Below are 18,791 nucleotides of genomic sequence, written 5' to 3' on the forward strand. Positions count from 1 at the left end.
GAACCAAGAGGAGTGGAGACATAATAGTTACACACCAGACTGCTAATATTAGCACATTGGTGGTGTTTCCACTTTGCATCAAGTAGAAGACACGGCAGAGGAAATGTTTTTATAACTTAGGGCAACAGCTAGCTATTGGAGTATAATTTTCTTTGACTTCACAATATGTGCTACTTCCTCTATCACATAAAATCTCAACAAATACCATTTACATTTGTGAGGTGACAAAATGTGAAAATGGGGCATTTTAGGGGTGTGAATACTTTTTTCAAAGCACTGTAATGGATTTAGATCTTTTCAGATAAATCCTGTAAATGTAAATGTTTTCAACACTTTTGTCAACCTCAGTGCAACCTAAAGTGCTTTATAAATAAAATTGAGTTGAGTTGAGTCTATTTTTATTTTTACATTTTTGTAGGAATCTGGAAAACTCTCAAGTACCTCTCTGTGTATATAACAGATGAGAAAATGACCTGAGTTAGCTGCAGTAACACTTGAACAGAATAAAACGACTGACCTGCTGCAAACCGCGCCTCTTTCTCCCCGTCACTCAGATCACTGTAGGCATCGTTCTCCAGCTTACGTTCCTGCTGCAGGTGAAGGGTGGAGGTGCGGCCCCCGAAAGAGCCAGCTGCTCCCACCGTCTGCATGCCCCAGCTCTGCCACTCAATCATGTGAGCCACACGACCCTGCGCCATTGCTGTTGGCTTTGTTACCTTGTCCTTCATCGAACGTGTCACGCCTGAGAATGGTGGGTGGGTGTTTGGATGGATGGAAGATTAAAGTAAGAGACAGGATGGGTTTTGTTTGGGTGGTGAGGTCAAATTGTCATAAGGGTTCATTTGGTGTTGAAAAAGTGAAGGGCATGTATTAAAGATGATTTTAGATAAAGGGGGCATCCAGGAAATGATTTTGTGCAGGTAAATAAAAAGGATTGGTTAGGGTATTTTGTTTTATATAGAAAAGGTAGGGAAAGGTAGTTGGTGAAAGTGTTTCATGTGACAGGAGACATGAGAGGATGATCAGACAGACAGAGCAGAGAGAAGTACAGAATTAGCGGGTTCCTTTCAGTCAGTCAGGGGAACTATGAAAACATGTAATGTACAAATGTGTGTTTGTGTTTTTGTATGTGTTTGAACTCTCAGAATGTGTGATATGCAAGTATTATAGCAGTGGATGGCTCATGAACCTATACAAATTTTAACAAATGAAAGTATGTTGGATAACGAATTATGGAGGTTAAATGGTTTAGATGAGGGATAATGAATGGAAAGTTGGTTTGTTGACAAGCTGGCGGTGAGCACTCAACTCTACTTTGCTGAATGGAGTATTCCACGACACTGGCATTTCAACAGCCGTGTTTAATATACTATCTTCAAGATATATCAAACCTGTATAGATTTCTGATCCTATTGGGTCCTGTTACTCATTTACTTGGCTGTTTCAGACGGCATAATCCTTGTCTAAACTGGGCTTGGACCTGCACTTAAAGTTAGAGAATCTTTGTTGCTCTTGCAACAAAATGATGTGTGATAGAGAAATTGGTTTCATTGTTAAACATATATCAAATAACTTGTTTGCATTAATATTAGGATCTTATGTGGTATGCATGAGTTTAAAATGATTTTATGAAAGTTTTTTCACATATTCATCCCATGACCTGCCTGCAACTTCATTAGGTTCACTGTATGAACCATACACTGAACTAAACCGGATGTAACACCGATAAATAGACACTTGCATACCTTCAGACAGAGAAATGATAAAAACAATACAGACACTGACATTTACTGCACTGCACTTTACAAAGGAAGTAACTGTCCGAACAACTGCTCTTCAACCAGCACTCATAGACAACAAACCACATGAAAATGCATGTATGAGTTTGTGTGTGTCTTAATATTTGTCTTGACACTACACCAATGGCCAAAAGGCCATTGGCGAGAGCATCTGATCGAAACAGAAGTGAAACAGGGTACCCAGATCGGGACCATGTTGACTCCAACTCCACCCAGCCTTCTTCCCAATCTGGAGCCAACATGGGGTTAATTTACCAGTTACAGGACAGACACACACCTGACACACCTGTAAGAGAGGACTTAGCCAAAGCACCGATCCCATATGCATTGGAGTTCCGCTTCTTCAGTCGGGGCAAGATGGAGGTGGTGTCTTCCATGGAGAGCTAAGGAGATGGAAGAAAAAAAAGCAGACAGGAAGGGTGGAAAGAAGGAGGATATTGAGCAGAAGAATATGGGGGGAAGGAAGAGGAGAGTGAGGGAAAAAGAAATATAGCAGAGCTCACAGAAGATGAAGATACTGGTGAGTGGCACTGTGAGGAGAACCTGAGCGCTATGTGGGGGAGGTAGGCAGTATTATGGCAGAGGTTGGGGTCAGAACAACGGAACATCTCCTGGTGCCTTCCTCTCAGTGCCTCTCTGTTTATTTTGTGAAGTGAGCAGTGGGTTTAGTTCTGGGCTACATTTGCTGACTGTTCAGTGAATGTACAGTGAATGAGCAGAGCTTATAGAGAAAGAGAGATAGAGAGAGAAGTGGTAGAAGGCCAGGGTGGTGAGAGATTACATAGTTAATCTAGACTGAGTGAATAAAGAAAGAAAATAAATTAATTATGTGTGAATGAAAGTCACAAACACTTACATTGATTCCATCCCATGAAAAGTCTGTTCGGCAATGCTGAGAGAGGAGAGGACAGAAGGATGGAGAAAGAAACAGAAAAAGAGGACAAGAATGGCGGAAGAAAGACAGAAGAAGTGGACAGGAGCAGATCAACAGAGAGTGGGAAAGAAAGAAGAATGACAGATGAAGATGAATAGAGGAAAGAGTAAGAAGAAGGATTGTGACCAAAGGCCAAGTTAAAAAAAAATGGAAGAGGCCAAATCATTGAACACAAAAGGAATTTTTGCTTTGTTTCACAGCAGCAGGAAGCGCCAAAGGTCAGAATGGAAAGTGTAGAGGAGAGGAAGATACCCTTGTCCTCTCTCTCATAGTTTTCTTCCAACTTTCTTCATGCTTCCTTTTTGGCCAAGTCTGTCTACATTGTCTGCATGGTGAGGCGATGTTGCAGCTACAGACATGTAAGCATTAGGGGTGTAGACAGACTGATGAAGAATGTTGCGGGCTGTGTGCTTGATTACCTTCCCTGCTACACACACACACACACACACACACACACACACTCAAAGCCAGCCAATGTCATTTATTCTCAGAGATATTTTTGGGCCTTTATTGTAGAAAGCATGACAGTATTGATCTGGTTTCACTAACTGTAAGTGGATATCATAACAGTATAGCATTAGACTATAGGCTAATTTTAACAGACTAATTAGACTTCTAGACATGAGAGTGTTGGTTGATTTAAAAACATTAAATTTACTGCATTTCAATATGTTAAGTAAAACAGGAAGATCAGAGAAAGAAAGGGTGCAAGAAATGGCATGTGATGTAAATGATGGGGACATTGCTGCGCTCCTATCAGTACATAACTATACAGCAAGCAGGAAGTTGGCTGCAGTTATCTGCTTCATACCGAGTTGAATATTTTGCTGCAGTTAGAACTGCATTATAATAAACCAAATAAACCAACTCAATGTAACTCCCCTTCTGACTGGCAATAGCACAAGTTCAAGCTTGTCACTTATCAAATTATATATGCATCTTTATTGTTTAGTTTGATCACTCTATTTCATGATATCTGGCAATATTTAGTTTTCCAAGAAATTATTATTTGCCATTAGAGACCTTACAATGAATGCCTTAAATTGACTACATTATCTGGCAATATTTTGTTTTCCAAGGTATGATTGTTTGGCATTAGCTACCTTATAATGAATGCCTTCCATTGACTTGACTGCACAGACTCCAAACTTAACAACATAGCAGAGGGATATTGACTGCCTTTTTATAAAGCAAAAGGCAATGAAGACAAAGTATCCATCTAAGAGTCACTGGTTTGGGCGCATATCACAATTACCTGCTCTCCATCTTTCTGCATTGGAACCCCATCTGCTGCTGAAAGACAAATGGGGGTGTGTAAGACAAAATTAAGGGGTCACATGCAAATATATAGCAAGTCAAAAAGAGCATCACAACATTGAACATCTCGGCTCTCCAAACCAACACAGTAACTGAACGGCATCATGAGCAGTCAAAATTACAGAAGAAACAAAGTTTAGCGGTTCCAAAATGGTGCTTTTTGAGTGTCCCACATAAAGGCAAATTGTTTATGCACATCCACTGAACACCTACTTAGCTACATAATAGACTGTGATGCATTTACACTTATAAACTGAATTTCAACTGAGTTTAAGTCATCTGTATATTTATACCTGCATTTAATTGCGGATTGGCCTTAATTAGATGCAATCCTTAAGCTCACATAGTAACCAGGTGTGAACAGCATTTATGTTTCTTCAATACATTCTTGAAGACAGAGAATGATGGAGCTGCTTGGAAGGCTTATCTGAGTTCAGGTAAGTGGGTGTAAATTTGGAAGACACTCATTTGAACTTGAATTTGATTTGGGCTATGAAGAGTGGTTGCCGCACAGCATATTTAACCAAACTGAGGCCTTTGCCAGCCTAAGGACCTCAGGAACCTTAGACAGAAAATCAAAACATTCCAAAACCAGGTCCAGTCACATGAATCGTCTGCAGGTGTAAAAAGTTATAGAAACAGCTCAGCTTGTAGAAACATCTCTAGGGTTATCAGCCCAGCAAATGCTCCTGATCTTAATTCCACATCTAAAGTATCTTACAGGAGAGTTTCTTTTTGTAAAACAAGTTTTTATTATTGTGTATATTATTAAAATGATCTTAATTGGGTCTGATGCAACACCACTGCAAAAATGTATTCCATTCTACTTATTAGACCCCCCTTTTTTCCTCTTCCTTTTTGATCCTAATTAAAACATAGTTTAATTGAAGGGGCCCTCTGCTAATTACATTTAAATACAGCTTTGGTCTCTATGCTATTAACAGGGGAGGACGAAAGTGCAATGAAATCCATTCTAATTTGAGAGTGTGGTCTCCTGATATGTGTCTAGTGTGGAGTGAAGGTTGTGTATAAATCTTGCTGGTTTAGACATGAGGACCAAGAGATAAAATGCACTGGGAGCACTCAGATTGGGTAGTTTCATTGGTCCTCACAACATCGAACAATTGTTTACAAGCGATAAAGATTTATTTAAAACAACTGAAAGATTTATGTAACTGAGGTTAGGGTTAGGTGTACCTCCAGAAAAGTTGTATTGCATGACGGTGTAAACATGCATACTGAGTCGCTTCTCAAAATCCTTCAAAGGGTATAAAACATACATACATGTGACTGGATGCCACCGCAACACCCCATGTTACACCTCCATTTCTGACAGACTTTCTGAAACACTGAAACAGAAAGCCGGTCTGGTAATGTTGGGGAGAAAGGTCACTTTTACTACAGCACAGCAGCCAAATGAAGCAGTGCTAGGTCATGCAGGGACAGAAAGAGACAGAAAACCACCAAAGAGCATAACAAGCCCCCCAAAAAGCTGAAAGCACATCAGCCCAACAGTGAAGGCTTACCTTCATTAATACATTGCATAAAGTGCAGATACACACAGGCTCAGAAGTATGTTGCTAATTATCTCATTACAGTTATCTTTGCTGAGATGTCCTCCACAGTTGCTAGAGGAAAAAATAAGCTTATGACGTCTTATGATAGCTGCTCACCACGGGGTGCACAAACCAGGATCTCATGCCGACAAAGGAGTCAGTTGTAAAATCCCTTGTTTTGAATGGTTGTTTAATTTTTCTTCTTATATGCATGTTTGATTGTTTAGTATATCTTTGTAATGATCCCTGGTGTAGGACAGTAGACACGATAATGCTTAGTAGATCAAAGCACTTCATGAACTTCACCAAAGAAGAACAGAAGAAGAACTTCACCAAACAACCCAGCCAAGAAGAATTTTCAGTGCTCTTATAAAAAGTATTAACCTTTAATGTTAACACAGGCAACGTGACACCACCCTATGTTCTTCATTCTTTTCCCTTCAGTAAAACACAAACATCCTCACACACACACTTGTAGGCTTTTGATGTCAGAAATAATCCTACTTTGCAAGTCTGAAATGCTGAAAAAGTCACAATTTGTTAAAATAGTGGTGAAGAATTTGCTTTTAATAGCTCTCTCACAGACTTCATTAGCTGCCTTATACATCCTGCAGGTGCATTAGGTGCTTATGCTAGCACAAGCATGTGTGAGTGCATTCTTTACCCACATGAATAGAAACAAGTATTTTTAACAATGTTCTTCAGTTTTTGGATAAAATTTGATGTGACCTGAAAAAGAGAGAAAAATCATTCTGAACATGACCCATTTGGGAGGTTGGGTCTGGTCATGTAGCAACTCTATCTACAGTCTAATATTTTTTTCTTGTCTTTGCACAATCATTCAAGTTTGGCCAATACATATTAAAGTTCTCCATGAAAGGGTACAGTATTCTTAAATAAATCAATAGTTTTGCTTGAAAATTTTAACATTTACATCAGCAGTTAATTGAATGTAACTCATATGTTTATAACAGTGACTTTCCATAAAATTCCTATCAATAATTTGACAGTTTGACACAAGGGTTCAGTAGGAGTCTGAAAGATCATTACTAGACCTCTGATATGCAGTGGTGTCTACCACCAAGCATCAGCAGCAGCTCTAGTACGTTGTGATGTGGTGCCACCACAGATCAAACTTTTTTATCCAACAGATGCTCATCTGGATTGAGGTCTGCAGAATCTGAAGGCAACAACTCCTATACACACTTGTTTCACTTTCTTTGCAATAAAATTAAGAGAGAGACAACTCATCAGAATTTCTCTATTCAGTAACACAATATGAAATGTATGTAGGTCTAAATTCTTAAAGCAAATATTCAACAAAAAGCACCAGAATGTTGAAATGACAAGAGCAAAAATATGGATTCTGAAAGGATTTTTTCACCATTAGAACTTAAACAGGGGCGGTATTTTTACCAGAAACAAGCCCTTATACATTTACATTTACTTCATCTAAAAACAGTATACTGCTGATCATATCTGGTATAACCATCAAAGCTGGTCTTAGTTTGTATGACCAGTGTGAAGACATACTTAAGCTGGTCAAACTTACCGGCCCTACAAAAGACTCCTCCCAAACATAGACCCTTTCTGAACACCAGTCTGACTAACTACTTAGACTAGTATAAAAGTATTCTAAAATTATTCTCTGACAGATCTATCCAACCCCTAGAGAAATTAAGTAAAGATGGTGTAAAGAGGGGTATGTACAGTGGGTTGTCACATGGTGCTTCTCTTCAGCAGGGACAGGGAAGCTGGTCAGAGTTGATGGGAAGATGGATGGAGCCAAATACAGGGCAATCTAGGAAGAAAACCTCTTGGAGTCTGCAAAAGACCTGAGACTGGGGTGGAGGTTCACCTTCCAGCAGGACAATGACCCTAAACATAAAGCCAGTGCAACAATGGAATGGTTTAAAACAAAACATACCCATGTGTTAGAATGTTTTTTTGTTTCACTTCTCGAGTGTACACCACTTTAATTTGGTCTTTCACATGAAATTCCAATAAAATAAATTCATGGTTGTGGCTGTAATGTGACAAAATGTGGAAAAGTTCAAGGGGTCCAAATACTTTTACAACCCACTGTATACTGTATGGTGCTTTGTAGGAAGCAAGAGGAAAGGGAAAACATTCTAAATACTTTGAGATACACAAAGAGAAAAAAAAAGTAAACTCACATGCCTTTTAATTGAATTTCAAAACAGAAAATTCAATTTCACTCTTAAGAACAATTTCTGAAATATTTATATTTTAAAATATTGCTGTGTTTACATTTTAATTGTGGTTTGAGTGAATTTAATAAATGATATTATTAATGCATGCAGGAGACCTCCCGCACAGCCCTACAGCAGCCACAATATCGAGGGGTTGGGGGTAAAACAATCCATGTGGAACAGGAGACCCGCAGCATCAGGCTCAATCCTGCGGCTAGCAGAGTTTGACAACCACTGAGAAAGTAGGGCAGAGTTAAAAAAAAAAGCTGCAACACATCACGTAAAATCAGAGTTGTCTTCAAGGCAGGGGGCAACCATATCTGACGCAGATGCGCATGCCCACACTTTCTGTTCAGTACAAATACTGGCCTATAGCCTATGCTGACTGTCCATCCTTATAATACTAATGCAAGCTGCTACGCTGTGTTGCAAAAATGCATTGGGACACCTGCCTTTACACACACACACGAATTTGAATAATGTCCCATTCTTAATCGATAGAATATATTACGTCTAGCCTTTGAAGGCTTTAGGAATGTGAGTATGGAAAATTTTGACCATTCTTCCAGAAGATCTCTTGTGAGGTCAGGCACTGATGTTGTACAGTGCAGTTCTCTACACTTAACTTGTCCATTCAGGTCATTATGAACTGGTCATCCACAAACTGTTTCCCCACATTTACTAGAACGAAATTGTCCAAAAAGCCAAAATCCTGAAAAAGAACCCCACACCATAACCCCCCACTAAAATGTACATTTAAAACAATGAAAGCAGGCAAGTACCACTTTACTGGCCCTTGCCATACCCAAATTCAGCAATTTGAAATGTGTAATTTCTCACCCCAGAGAACACGTCTTTGTTTCTATTAGGGCTGCACGATTTGGGGAAAAAGACATATTGCGATTATTGAGATCAATATTGCGATATGCGATATGATAAAGGACACTTGCTTGTATATCAATGAAAAGTCGCATACTAATAGCGAAATGTTTAATTTCAAAGTGAAACATACAAACTACTTATAACAACCTGAAATGCCCAGTGCTTTCAAAATGCAATATTCTACTAAATTAAATAAATCACAAAAACTGGTAAGGCTAAACAACTGTTTTGATTATATTTGGCCATTATAAAATCCCGTATTATAGTTCTTATGTTGTTTGGAGGCTGACTTGAACACAGGGATGCATAGCTTTGCTAGCTTAGCTAAGGTTAACTGAGGTGAATTTCTTTAGGAAACCTTCAAAGTTTGAGAAAAGTTAACTAAACAGCTAAGAACAATCTAAATAGTTAATGCCTACGATTAGCCAAAACGTTGTTTGGAGGCTGACTTGAACACAGGAATGCATAGCTTCGCTAGCTTAGCCTAGCTTAGCTAAGGTTACGACTTATAAAACGGGATTTTATAATGGCCAAATATATTCAAAAACAATTGTCCAGCCTTACCTATGAAATGTAATCCCCCGGGATCTGGTTTGGACCGTACAGCGGTTTGTACAGCCCCAAGCAGCACAAGAGTAAGGCATTTTAATGCACTTCTCTCCATAGACATGTATATGCTTCACGCCACAACAGAGCCTTTCACAATATGGCGGCGACGTTGACGTACGATGCAGCGCGTCATGCGGCGTCTAACCATATGTTTCCGAATCAAAAGTCATGTGAACAAACACGTCACATCCGACTGAAGTGAGACTTCAGTCAGCTCGCAAACTTTGAGGATGAGAGAATGGATCAGATACGTTGCCGATCCAATCCATGTACTAATCATTTAAATCGCAGCTTTTTACGTTCATGTAATCGCACAGACTGACATCGCGATTACGATTGCGATTAGATTAATCGTGCAGCACTAGTTTCTATATTATCCAGTAGTGTGGGCTTTACAGCAATGTATCGGATGTTTTGCATTAAACTAGTGTAAACTGCTTGACACTCACAGGCAGGGTCAACAAAATCTAAATTTTTTTGCTCAATGTCAGTTGATTAATTGTCCCCAATATGATGATACAATGTTGCCCTATTTTAATTACTGCTCCATCCATGAAAGTGGAATAATATAATTTAAACATATATGCTTATTAATTAAATCAGGCAAATTCCACTTTACTGGCCCTTGCCAAACCCAAATTCGTCAGTTGGAAAAGAGTCATTTCTCACCCCAGAGAACACATCTTTGTTTCTTTATAATCCAGTAGTGGTGTGCTTTACAGCACTGTATCTGATGTTTTGCATTAAACTGCTGTAAACTGCTTGTCCAATTACAGTAGATATAAGTGCAGAGGCCTTCAGTACTGACAGGCAGGAACATTTTTTGCTCACTATCAGTTGATTAATTGTCCATGATATGATGATACAATGTTGTCCTCTTTTAATTACTGCTCCATCCATGAAAGCTTAATAATATAATTTAAACAAATATGCTTATTAAAGATTCAACAGCCTCCCTGTCACTCTTGAAATGGTGAGGCATTGTTTACAAGCATTCAATTTTTTGTTTGGCAGCAAACAAATCAACGTATTAGGTGGCTATTGCCAGTTCAGCAACTGCCTCAGCATTTGCCTCAGCATTTAATAAGAGTGATATTGTTTTGTAAAATATGGTCAGACAGTCCACAATTTCATCTAATCAATATAATCTTTGTAATTCAAAAATACAGCAGCATCAGACTGACAGGAGCAGAAATGTAGATCCTTAGCAAATATGCAATATCATATAGGATCATCATGAAAAACATAAATAAGTAGAAGATGGTCTTTCAGGTCTTCCAATCTTCAGACTGTTATTAATGTGCAGTTGTGACTCACACCTCACATCTCAATGCTCTCCCCATGTTGGCACAGGTTTCCTCCTGGATTCCATCCACAGTCCAAAGCTGTGTACACTAGGTGTGTGTGTGTCTGTGTGTGTGTGTGTGTGTGTGTGTGTGTGTGCCTTGGTGGGTCCCTGCCCTGTGCCAATTCCCCTGAGAAATGGTTAATGAAAGTGAGTGAATGTGTGAGTTTTCATGGAAAAACTATTTTTAGAGGGGTATAGATCCTAGCTTTATTGAATTTTCAGACAAACACATATCTGCTTGAATCAAAGGGGAAAACACTTTTTGGATGTCAGACTGGACAGGATTCTAGTTTAAATTAATTTAGCAACAAAGTCATATTCATTGCAACTTTTATCACTGAGTTTTAAGAGCGTCACTGTCATTGGTTGACCCTCATTGAGACCGCTCTAGTCATCTAGCATCACAATTTGAACAAAATTTTCATGCTTCCAAAAAAAAAAAACCTGTATATTTACTTGAGGCCTAATATGTGCCTTAATATACAGGTATTCAATTCAGGTGTCAGCAAAATATATATTATTTCTATTTGCTGACCAAAATCTTATTTACTGTCTTTCTCACATACTGCCTTTTGGAGAAAATGAGTAAAAATTCCTCAAACATGACCACACCCCCACAGGCATGAAAACTAATGAGTTCACAGTTAGTACACATACACACTCAGACATACCATGCACACACACACACACACACACACACACACACAGCCTGAGTCAGAGGTGCCCCATGCTGTGTGTGCTCCATGTGTCCCTGTCACAGCTCAGCACAGACGTGTGAGTTGAGTCAGGATGAGACTGTAGCAGCAGGAGCATCGGGCAGGATCAGCCATACCATAGCCAATCTCAACCTCTAGTTTTAGTGAAGTGATTGTCTAAACATGCACACCGGTTACAAAATCTCTTCTAATGTGACAAGAAGAAAAGTTGAAGTTGTAAGCATGTAAGAGTTAAAATACATATTCAAAAAAAGTTTATTTGTTTGATCAGCGGGCACAATCGATTAATCCAAAGGTCGGTGGTTATGAAAAATGTCATGAAAAATGTGAAAAATGTCTTTGTTGGGGCAGTGGAAGAGGCCCCATAATCAGAAGGTTGCTGGTTCGAATCCCGATCCCGATCCGCCACTGAGGTGCCACTGAGCAAAGTACCATCCCCAAACACTGCTCCCTAGGCGCCTGTCATAGCTTCCCACTGCTCACTAAGGGTGATGGGTTAAAAGCAGAGGACACATTTCGTTGTGTGCACCGTGTGCTGTGCTGTTTATCACAATGTGTATCACAATGACAATCGCTTCACTTTCATTTCCTGGATGTTCACATCACAGAGGACCCTGTCCTGCGGTATGAACTCAACAGAGCTGATGAAGAAGGCTCAGCAGAGACCTGAGAGTTCTCAGGAAAAACAACATTTGTCAAAAACTGCTGGTGTCCTTCTACAGCTATTGCATTGAGAGCATCCTGTGCTACTGCCTCTGTATGGTTTTATACCTGCACAACAGGTTTTGTACCTCACCCTTTAATTTAAATAATATATTTTGTATCATATTCTGTATATTTTGTATTGTATTATTTCCTCTCTGGCTCAGGGACTGCACATAATTGTGCTGTATTTCTTACAATGACAATAAAGATATTCTGCACCAGAACAGGTTCCCACAGTAAGTGAAAAAGTGGTTTGTTTAATTCCTGTGCGCCTTTCTAGATATGTAAAGATGGAGAATGAAAGTGTACATTTAAATTGTAAGGAATATTTATTTTGATTTATGAAGTATTTTGTGAACTTTATAAAGAACTGGGGCAGTGGTGGCCTAGCGGTTAAGGAAGCGGCCCCGTAATCAAAAGGTTGCCGGCTCGAATCCCAAGCCGCCAAGGTGCCACTGAGGTGCCACTGAGCAAAACACCATCCCCACACACTAATCCCCGGGCGCCTGTCAAGGCTGCCTACTGCTCACTCAGGGTGATGGGTTAAATGCAGAGGACAAATTTCACTGTGTACACCGTGTGCTGTGCTGCTGTGACAATCACTTCACTTAAAAGCCACCAAATTTTACATTTTTGATGAAATTGTTGTGTAACGAATGTGCTTTTGCATAGAGCAAGTCTCTCCTTAGAAACCAGTTGGACTGGAGAACAAAGGAAAAGCATCCAACAAGTAAGATAAGATGATCCTTTATTAGTCCCACAAGTGGGAAATTTTCCTGCACCTTAAAAAATGCTGACTGAACCAACAAACACAGCACTGACCTGACACAGATTCTACACTCTTCCTGACATGGACAGCTAAAATTTCCCACATTGCGCCTCAAACTCAATCTGAGTCCTGACCCAGCGAGTCATGTTAAGATGACTGTTTGCAAACCTGGTCTGAAATCTTCTTTCTCTTCTTCTTGTGCAGAGTGTGTTTTACCAATGTGCATGGGAAAGCATATTTAAACATTCATTTAAAGAAAGTATTCAGGAACTCATTTGAAAAGATATAAATGCTTTATATCTATAATACAGATTTAGATGGGGACTGGCCATTTAATCGCACATATACTCCAATCCTGCACTGAAATGTGACACTGCCCCCATACCTCACATTACATGCTCTTTCTTTCTGCATACACCATGGCAGCAAGTCTATCACTCTGATTCTTCTCTTTTAATTCGCTCTATAGTTACAACCCCAGCATCACTGTTCTCCATCCTTCTGCCTCCCACACACACACACACACACACACACACACACACATACACAGGCTATGCAGTAACATAAAATAGAGATGCAGGATTGGAGTCTTGCAGAATAAATTAAAAACCCCAAACATACCCACGCTTGGTATAAAATCCATACCAAGCATTTTGCTGCAATGCTCTATAATTCTGGCCCCCACCACTACCACCACCACCAGTTCTTCAATCACAGAGCTATTCACACACGCGTTTGCTCACACGCACGCACATTGCTAGCTAATGCTATCCCACCCCCATCAACCCCTTCTCCATGATGCTCCACCTCTCCATCCATCCGGCCGCCCTTCATTCTGCAGAGAACAATTGATAAGCGCAGCTTACTGAGGGTTCTGGAGCCGATGCATCCCATGGTTAATTCACTAAAGCCCTGGAAACAAGGATGGAAGTGCTATCCTTTCACCAGACATTCTCCTCTCTCTCTCTTGCTCGCTCGCTCACTCTCCTCATGTGCTGCCTTTTCTCTCCCTCCCTCTCTCCCCGCTTGCTCTGTCTCTCCCACTCTTGGTTGCTGTGTGGTGATGGTCTCATACCATCCAGTCACTGAGTCAGTATGTCTCAGCAAAGAAAAAAAATGCAAAGAAAAACATGTTTTTATTGTTATTACTATGCTGCAATTTCTTTTGGGTCAAACATATTCTGATGTGCATGCCTTATGTATGTCCAAATCATATTCACATTTCTCTGTACGTTCAAGTGTGAGTGTGTGCGTGCATTTGTGTGTAATGGTGACTATTGAGTTGAGGTGAGGGGGTCTGTCTCCCTCTGTTGTGTGCAGGCAGCCTCACAATGCAGTACAGCTGTTTCCATCTCTTACTCATTCGCTCACGCAGGGCAATGCGCATGCACACACACACACACACACACACACACACACACACACACCAATCAACCCAGTGCTGTAAAACCATGAGATCTCCCCAGAGGGCATTTTTAGCGTTGCCCCCTCCCACTCTCTTTCTCTCCCGCGTCATTCCTTCTCATCCCCCCCCCCCCCCCCACTCCCCCATTCTTCCATCCATCACACTCCCCCTCCCTCTCTTTCTCACATAAACATGCATGCACAGTTATATATGTATTCAAGGTTGCAAACTGAGATGCAGCTTCCTTCCTCTTGCATTTCCTATTTACGATGCTGGTGCTAAGCAATGCAGACCAGATTGGTGGGGAAGGGGCAGAGTGCCTTTTAACACCTATTTCTTTTTTTTTTTCTGCACACTGCACAAAGGCAGAAAATCCCCATTACATTGCAACATTTGTGATCATAACATTTCATATGCAACATTTGCTAAAGTTTTCAAGTTCTTCAGTTTGCTGATTAGTGTCATACACTGTAGAAAATTTGAGCAAGTGAAAGACAGGAACAGATGGAGGAAGAGATAAGGGAGGGGCCAGATGGGACAGGATGCTGGAGAGATAAATGGTGGGGTGCAGGGAGGGAAGAAAAGAATGGCGGAGAGATGCCTCCAGAGTAACATGTTTAACAAGTGGCAAATTTGATACGCTGCATGCAGCAGTACATATTTTCGCATGACCAATAGAGACCAATGTGTTTTCTTTATACCACTTTGAAACACAAACACGAATCATGTTACCGGGAGTTTAGAAAAACATGCATACAGGTCAGTGGCTCTGACATCCCACCTGATGAAGACGCTGGAGCGGCTGATCCTGGTGCAGCTTTGGCCCCTGGTGAGCTCATCACTGGACCCACTTCAGTTTGCTTACCAGCTGATGCCATCATCCACCTTCTACATTGTTCTCTCTCTCACCTGGAGACCGCTAGGAGCACTGTGAGAATCATGTTCTTTGATTTCTCCATTGCTTTCAACACCATCCTAACCACAATCCTGAGGGACAAGCTGGAGTACACAGGAGTGGACCATCACCTCGCCTCATAGATTCTGGACCACCTCACTAACCGACCACAGTATGTGAGAACTCAGGGCTGTGTGTCAGACACGGTTGTCTGCAGTACGTGGGCCCCGCAGGGAACGGTTCTGGCACCGTTCTTCTTCACCATCTACACTGAAGACTTCTCCTACAACTCCACCAACTGCTTCCTGCAGAAGTTCTCTGATGACTCTGCAATACAGGTACCTTGGGGTTCATCTGAACAATAAACTGGACTGGAATCACTCTTACAGTGGCATCAGCCATCTTTTACGGTGTAGTTTGCTGGGGCAGCAGCATCTCCGTGGGGGACAGAAAGAGACTGAACAGGCAGATCCGGAGGGCCAGCTCTGTCCTAGGATGCCCACTGGTGAGTGGCAGGTGGCTAAGCTGTCATCCCTGTTGGACAACATCTCCCACCCCATGCAGGAAACTATGACAGCACTGAGCAGCTCCTTCAGTGGCAGGCTGCTGCACCCACAATGTGGGACAGAGAGATTCAGAAGGTCTTTTCTTCCAGCTGCTGTCAGACTGTACAACAAAGACTTCACAGTTGACCACACACACACACACACACACACACACACACGCACACACACACACACACACACAGACAAACAAACACACACAGACACACATCCAAAACACCATGGTAGTTTCTCTCATGTGCAGTAATAATTGTGGGCAATTTTTCTGATGCAACGTGCAATTTTTTAATTATTATTACAAGGGATAATGTGCATTACTGTGCATTACTACTGTTTTTGTCAATGCCTGTCACTCCATTGTGTACTTGTGTGTATGTATGTATATATATGTGTGTGTGTGTGTGTGTATATATACACACACACACACACACATCTCCACAGTGTTCACACACACATATTCATGTATCTACTCTGTACATAAAATCATACATATACCCATTGTACATGTGTAAATACATATTTAAATTTATTTTTCTAGATTGTATAGTGTACATTTTATACTTTATTGTTGTATAGTTTTTATTGTGTTCTATTGTTTTTTTAATTTTCACTTATCTACCTTTTCGCTGCTCTTATCTTTGTTCTATCCACTTTCTACCACGACAATGCAAATTTCCCACTTGTGCGACTAATAAAGGTTTATGTTATCTTATTTATTTTGTGCTGAGCCCCGTGGTGAGCACAGCGCGTTCGCTGAAAAAAAAAAAAATCCACACTCATCTGAACACCTTGACAAGTGAAAAGATGGAGAACTGTACACAGTCTAAATAGTCCCATCAGGGTCATGTGAATGGGATGTTTACTTTAATTCAGATTAATTAAAATCAATTGTAATTCTGTTAAGAATACTGTTTTGAACTAAGATGTCACAATAATGTCAGGGTTAGATTGTTTTACACTCAGTATTGCTGTTCACTGTTTATATTTGCATAAAGGTTTTAATATGTTTACCAATTTTTATTTGAATTGATCATAAAAATAATGTTAATATAAATGTATTAGACATTAAAATAAATGTTTGTTCTATAAATCATTTCTATAGTGCCTCAATTGATATTGAGGCACTCATCATCGTAAATCGAATCGGGAGATCAATGAAGGTTCACACCTCAATCAATCTGATAGGTAAGTTGTTTTGGTATGTCCTTTGATGGTTAAACCACAGTGAGACTAAAGAACAATACAGAAAAGTTTCATATTTGCACAAATGCATTCAGAAGCCCCTTCCAGCAAACCTGCAAAAAAGTCTTTTATTTTATAGTGTCTGATAGATAAGGGAACAGAATGTTTTCTTCTTTGTGCAGTCTTTTTTGTCTTCTCTCCTCCTGATGCGGAGGCACAAAAACATTCTGCAAACAATCCAGTTAACTGAGATGCCACTGAGCAAGGCACCATCCCCACACCCTGCTCTCCGGGTGCCTTTCATGGCAGCCCACTGCTCAACAAGGGTGATGGGTTAAAAGCAGAGGACACATTTTGTGCACCATGTGCTGTGCTGCAGTGTTTCACAATGACAATCACTTCACTTTCACTTAAGGATTTCATAAAATAAAGAAATCAGCATCATAATGATTTTTATCTAACAAAACCCTTTTTTTATAGTTTTTACTCATACCATGAGTAAATTCTCCCACAATCAGTCTTATTTTCATAAGGTTTCATACTGCAGGTTCATTCTGGTCTATGGATGTTTGGTAGTAAAAAGTTCAATTACACCATTCTGAGTATCATCACAGTCTTCATCAAATTCTCGATACATGCAAGTCTGTAATTCTGTTGATGATGTAATCAGATGGGAAATCATTTGTTTTACTGAATGTACATGACAGAAGGAGCATAATAAATATTCTACACAAAGTGTATTTGCCTAAAGGTTTACCAATTTTTTTTCGGCACTTAATCCGGGTCGTACTGAAGCACGCACACCGGCGTGCTATATATCAAAAATTTGTACTTTATTGTGTGAGTTATGCTATTACTTTTATAAGCGATCGGACTGGGTGTGGCCGAGCTATTAACACTCAAACAAGGTCAATTCCCATTGGAATGCATTGAATGGCAATTTTAGCATTGCCAACACTAATTCAATGTAATCTTAAACCAAACTTTTCATTAGGATGCCTGCTCAATCAGCCACCTTATTGAGACCGCCCGGTCCTTCGACCACTTTATTAGGGACGCCCTTCAATATGGCCACATTATTAGGAACGCCCTGTCCTTCGGCCACTATATTTGGGATGCCAGGACCTTCGGCCACTTTATTATGGACGCCCTGTCCAGGTATATGTTAAAAGTAGTAAAATTAAGTTGTTGTGCAGTCCGAAATAGCCTTTATTGAATGCACCTTATACAGCTATGGCTATTGCAAGGGATATTAAATTTGTGATTCTCTTAATGTTTTGCTGTCAGTTGTCCTAATGTCCTAACTTAAGTTAATTTGACCCATCATTCCAGGGTTAAAAAGTATTTAAAACGTGTATACCTGACTTGTTGTATTTATCTTAGCAAACCAGGACAGTCTGAAGATGCAGGCCTGGCACTACAAAACCCTCAGCAAAATGTACAACAGACCCAACCCAAAACCCAACCAAAGTGATGTTGCTCAAATCTTGGACCTTGAATTTTAGGCCAGGTGAGCGTTCATTGATTCGCGTTCATTGAAGTTTGCACTGATTACTTTCGCTAACCAATAAATAGCAAAAAATTCACTTGCAGTCCTGTTTGTGATTTAATGTGTTTTTTAGTTTTAAGAAATTTAGTCTAATATTAATGGGCAGTATTATCTTGAATATGGCTTTTAACATAACTATTGATAAATGAACTGACTTGTTTCAGGTAAGAGCAGAAAATATATTTCACTAGAATTAAGTCCCACCTAAATAATGATTTGGGAATTGTTTTAATTAAGAATAATGTTATAATATTTAGTATATATCACATATTACTGTGCTAGTAAAAGTCTGATCTCAAGCAATTTGACCTCAAGCTTATTCCAATCCTTTAAACACTTATCAGAGCAT

At 40.0% G+C, this 18,791-nt stretch overlaps 1 protein-coding gene across 6 annotated transcripts in view; it reads right to left on the minus strand.

The window, feature by feature from the left end:
* Window positions 1–13,840, minus strand: part of fam131bb (family with sequence similarity 131 member Bb) — a 37,301-nt gene extending 23,461 nt beyond the window's left edge. The window contains exons 1-5 of one of the 6 annotated variants that reach the window (XM_028975182.1): window positions 13,715–13,838; window positions 3,989–4,026; window positions 2,656–2,691; window positions 2,086–2,182; window positions 518–742 (exon numbers count right to left, since the gene is read on the minus strand). In XM_028975182.1, coding sequence (XP_028831015.1) covers window positions 518–742; window positions 2,086–2,182; window positions 2,656–2,691; window positions 3,989–4,026; window positions 13,715–13,742 — 424 coding nt within the window. In that variant the 5' untranslated portion in view covers window positions 13,743–13,838. Of the gene's footprint in view, window positions 1–517; window positions 743–2,076; window positions 2,183–2,655; window positions 2,692–3,988; window positions 4,027–13,714 lie in introns of all 6 variants that reach the window. The other 5 variants (XM_028975179.1, XM_028975181.1, XM_028975184.1 and 2 more) reach the window with 5 other exon arrangements.
* Between the last annotated feature and the right edge of the window lie 4,951 nt (window positions 13,841–18,791).

This window comes from Denticeps clupeoides, chromosome 4 (assembly GCF_900700375.1).
Source record: "Denticeps clupeoides chromosome 4, fDenClu1.1, whole genome shotgun sequence".
Classification (NCBI taxonomy): Eukaryota; Metazoa; Chordata; class Actinopteri; order Clupeiformes; family Denticipitidae; genus Denticeps; species Denticeps clupeoides.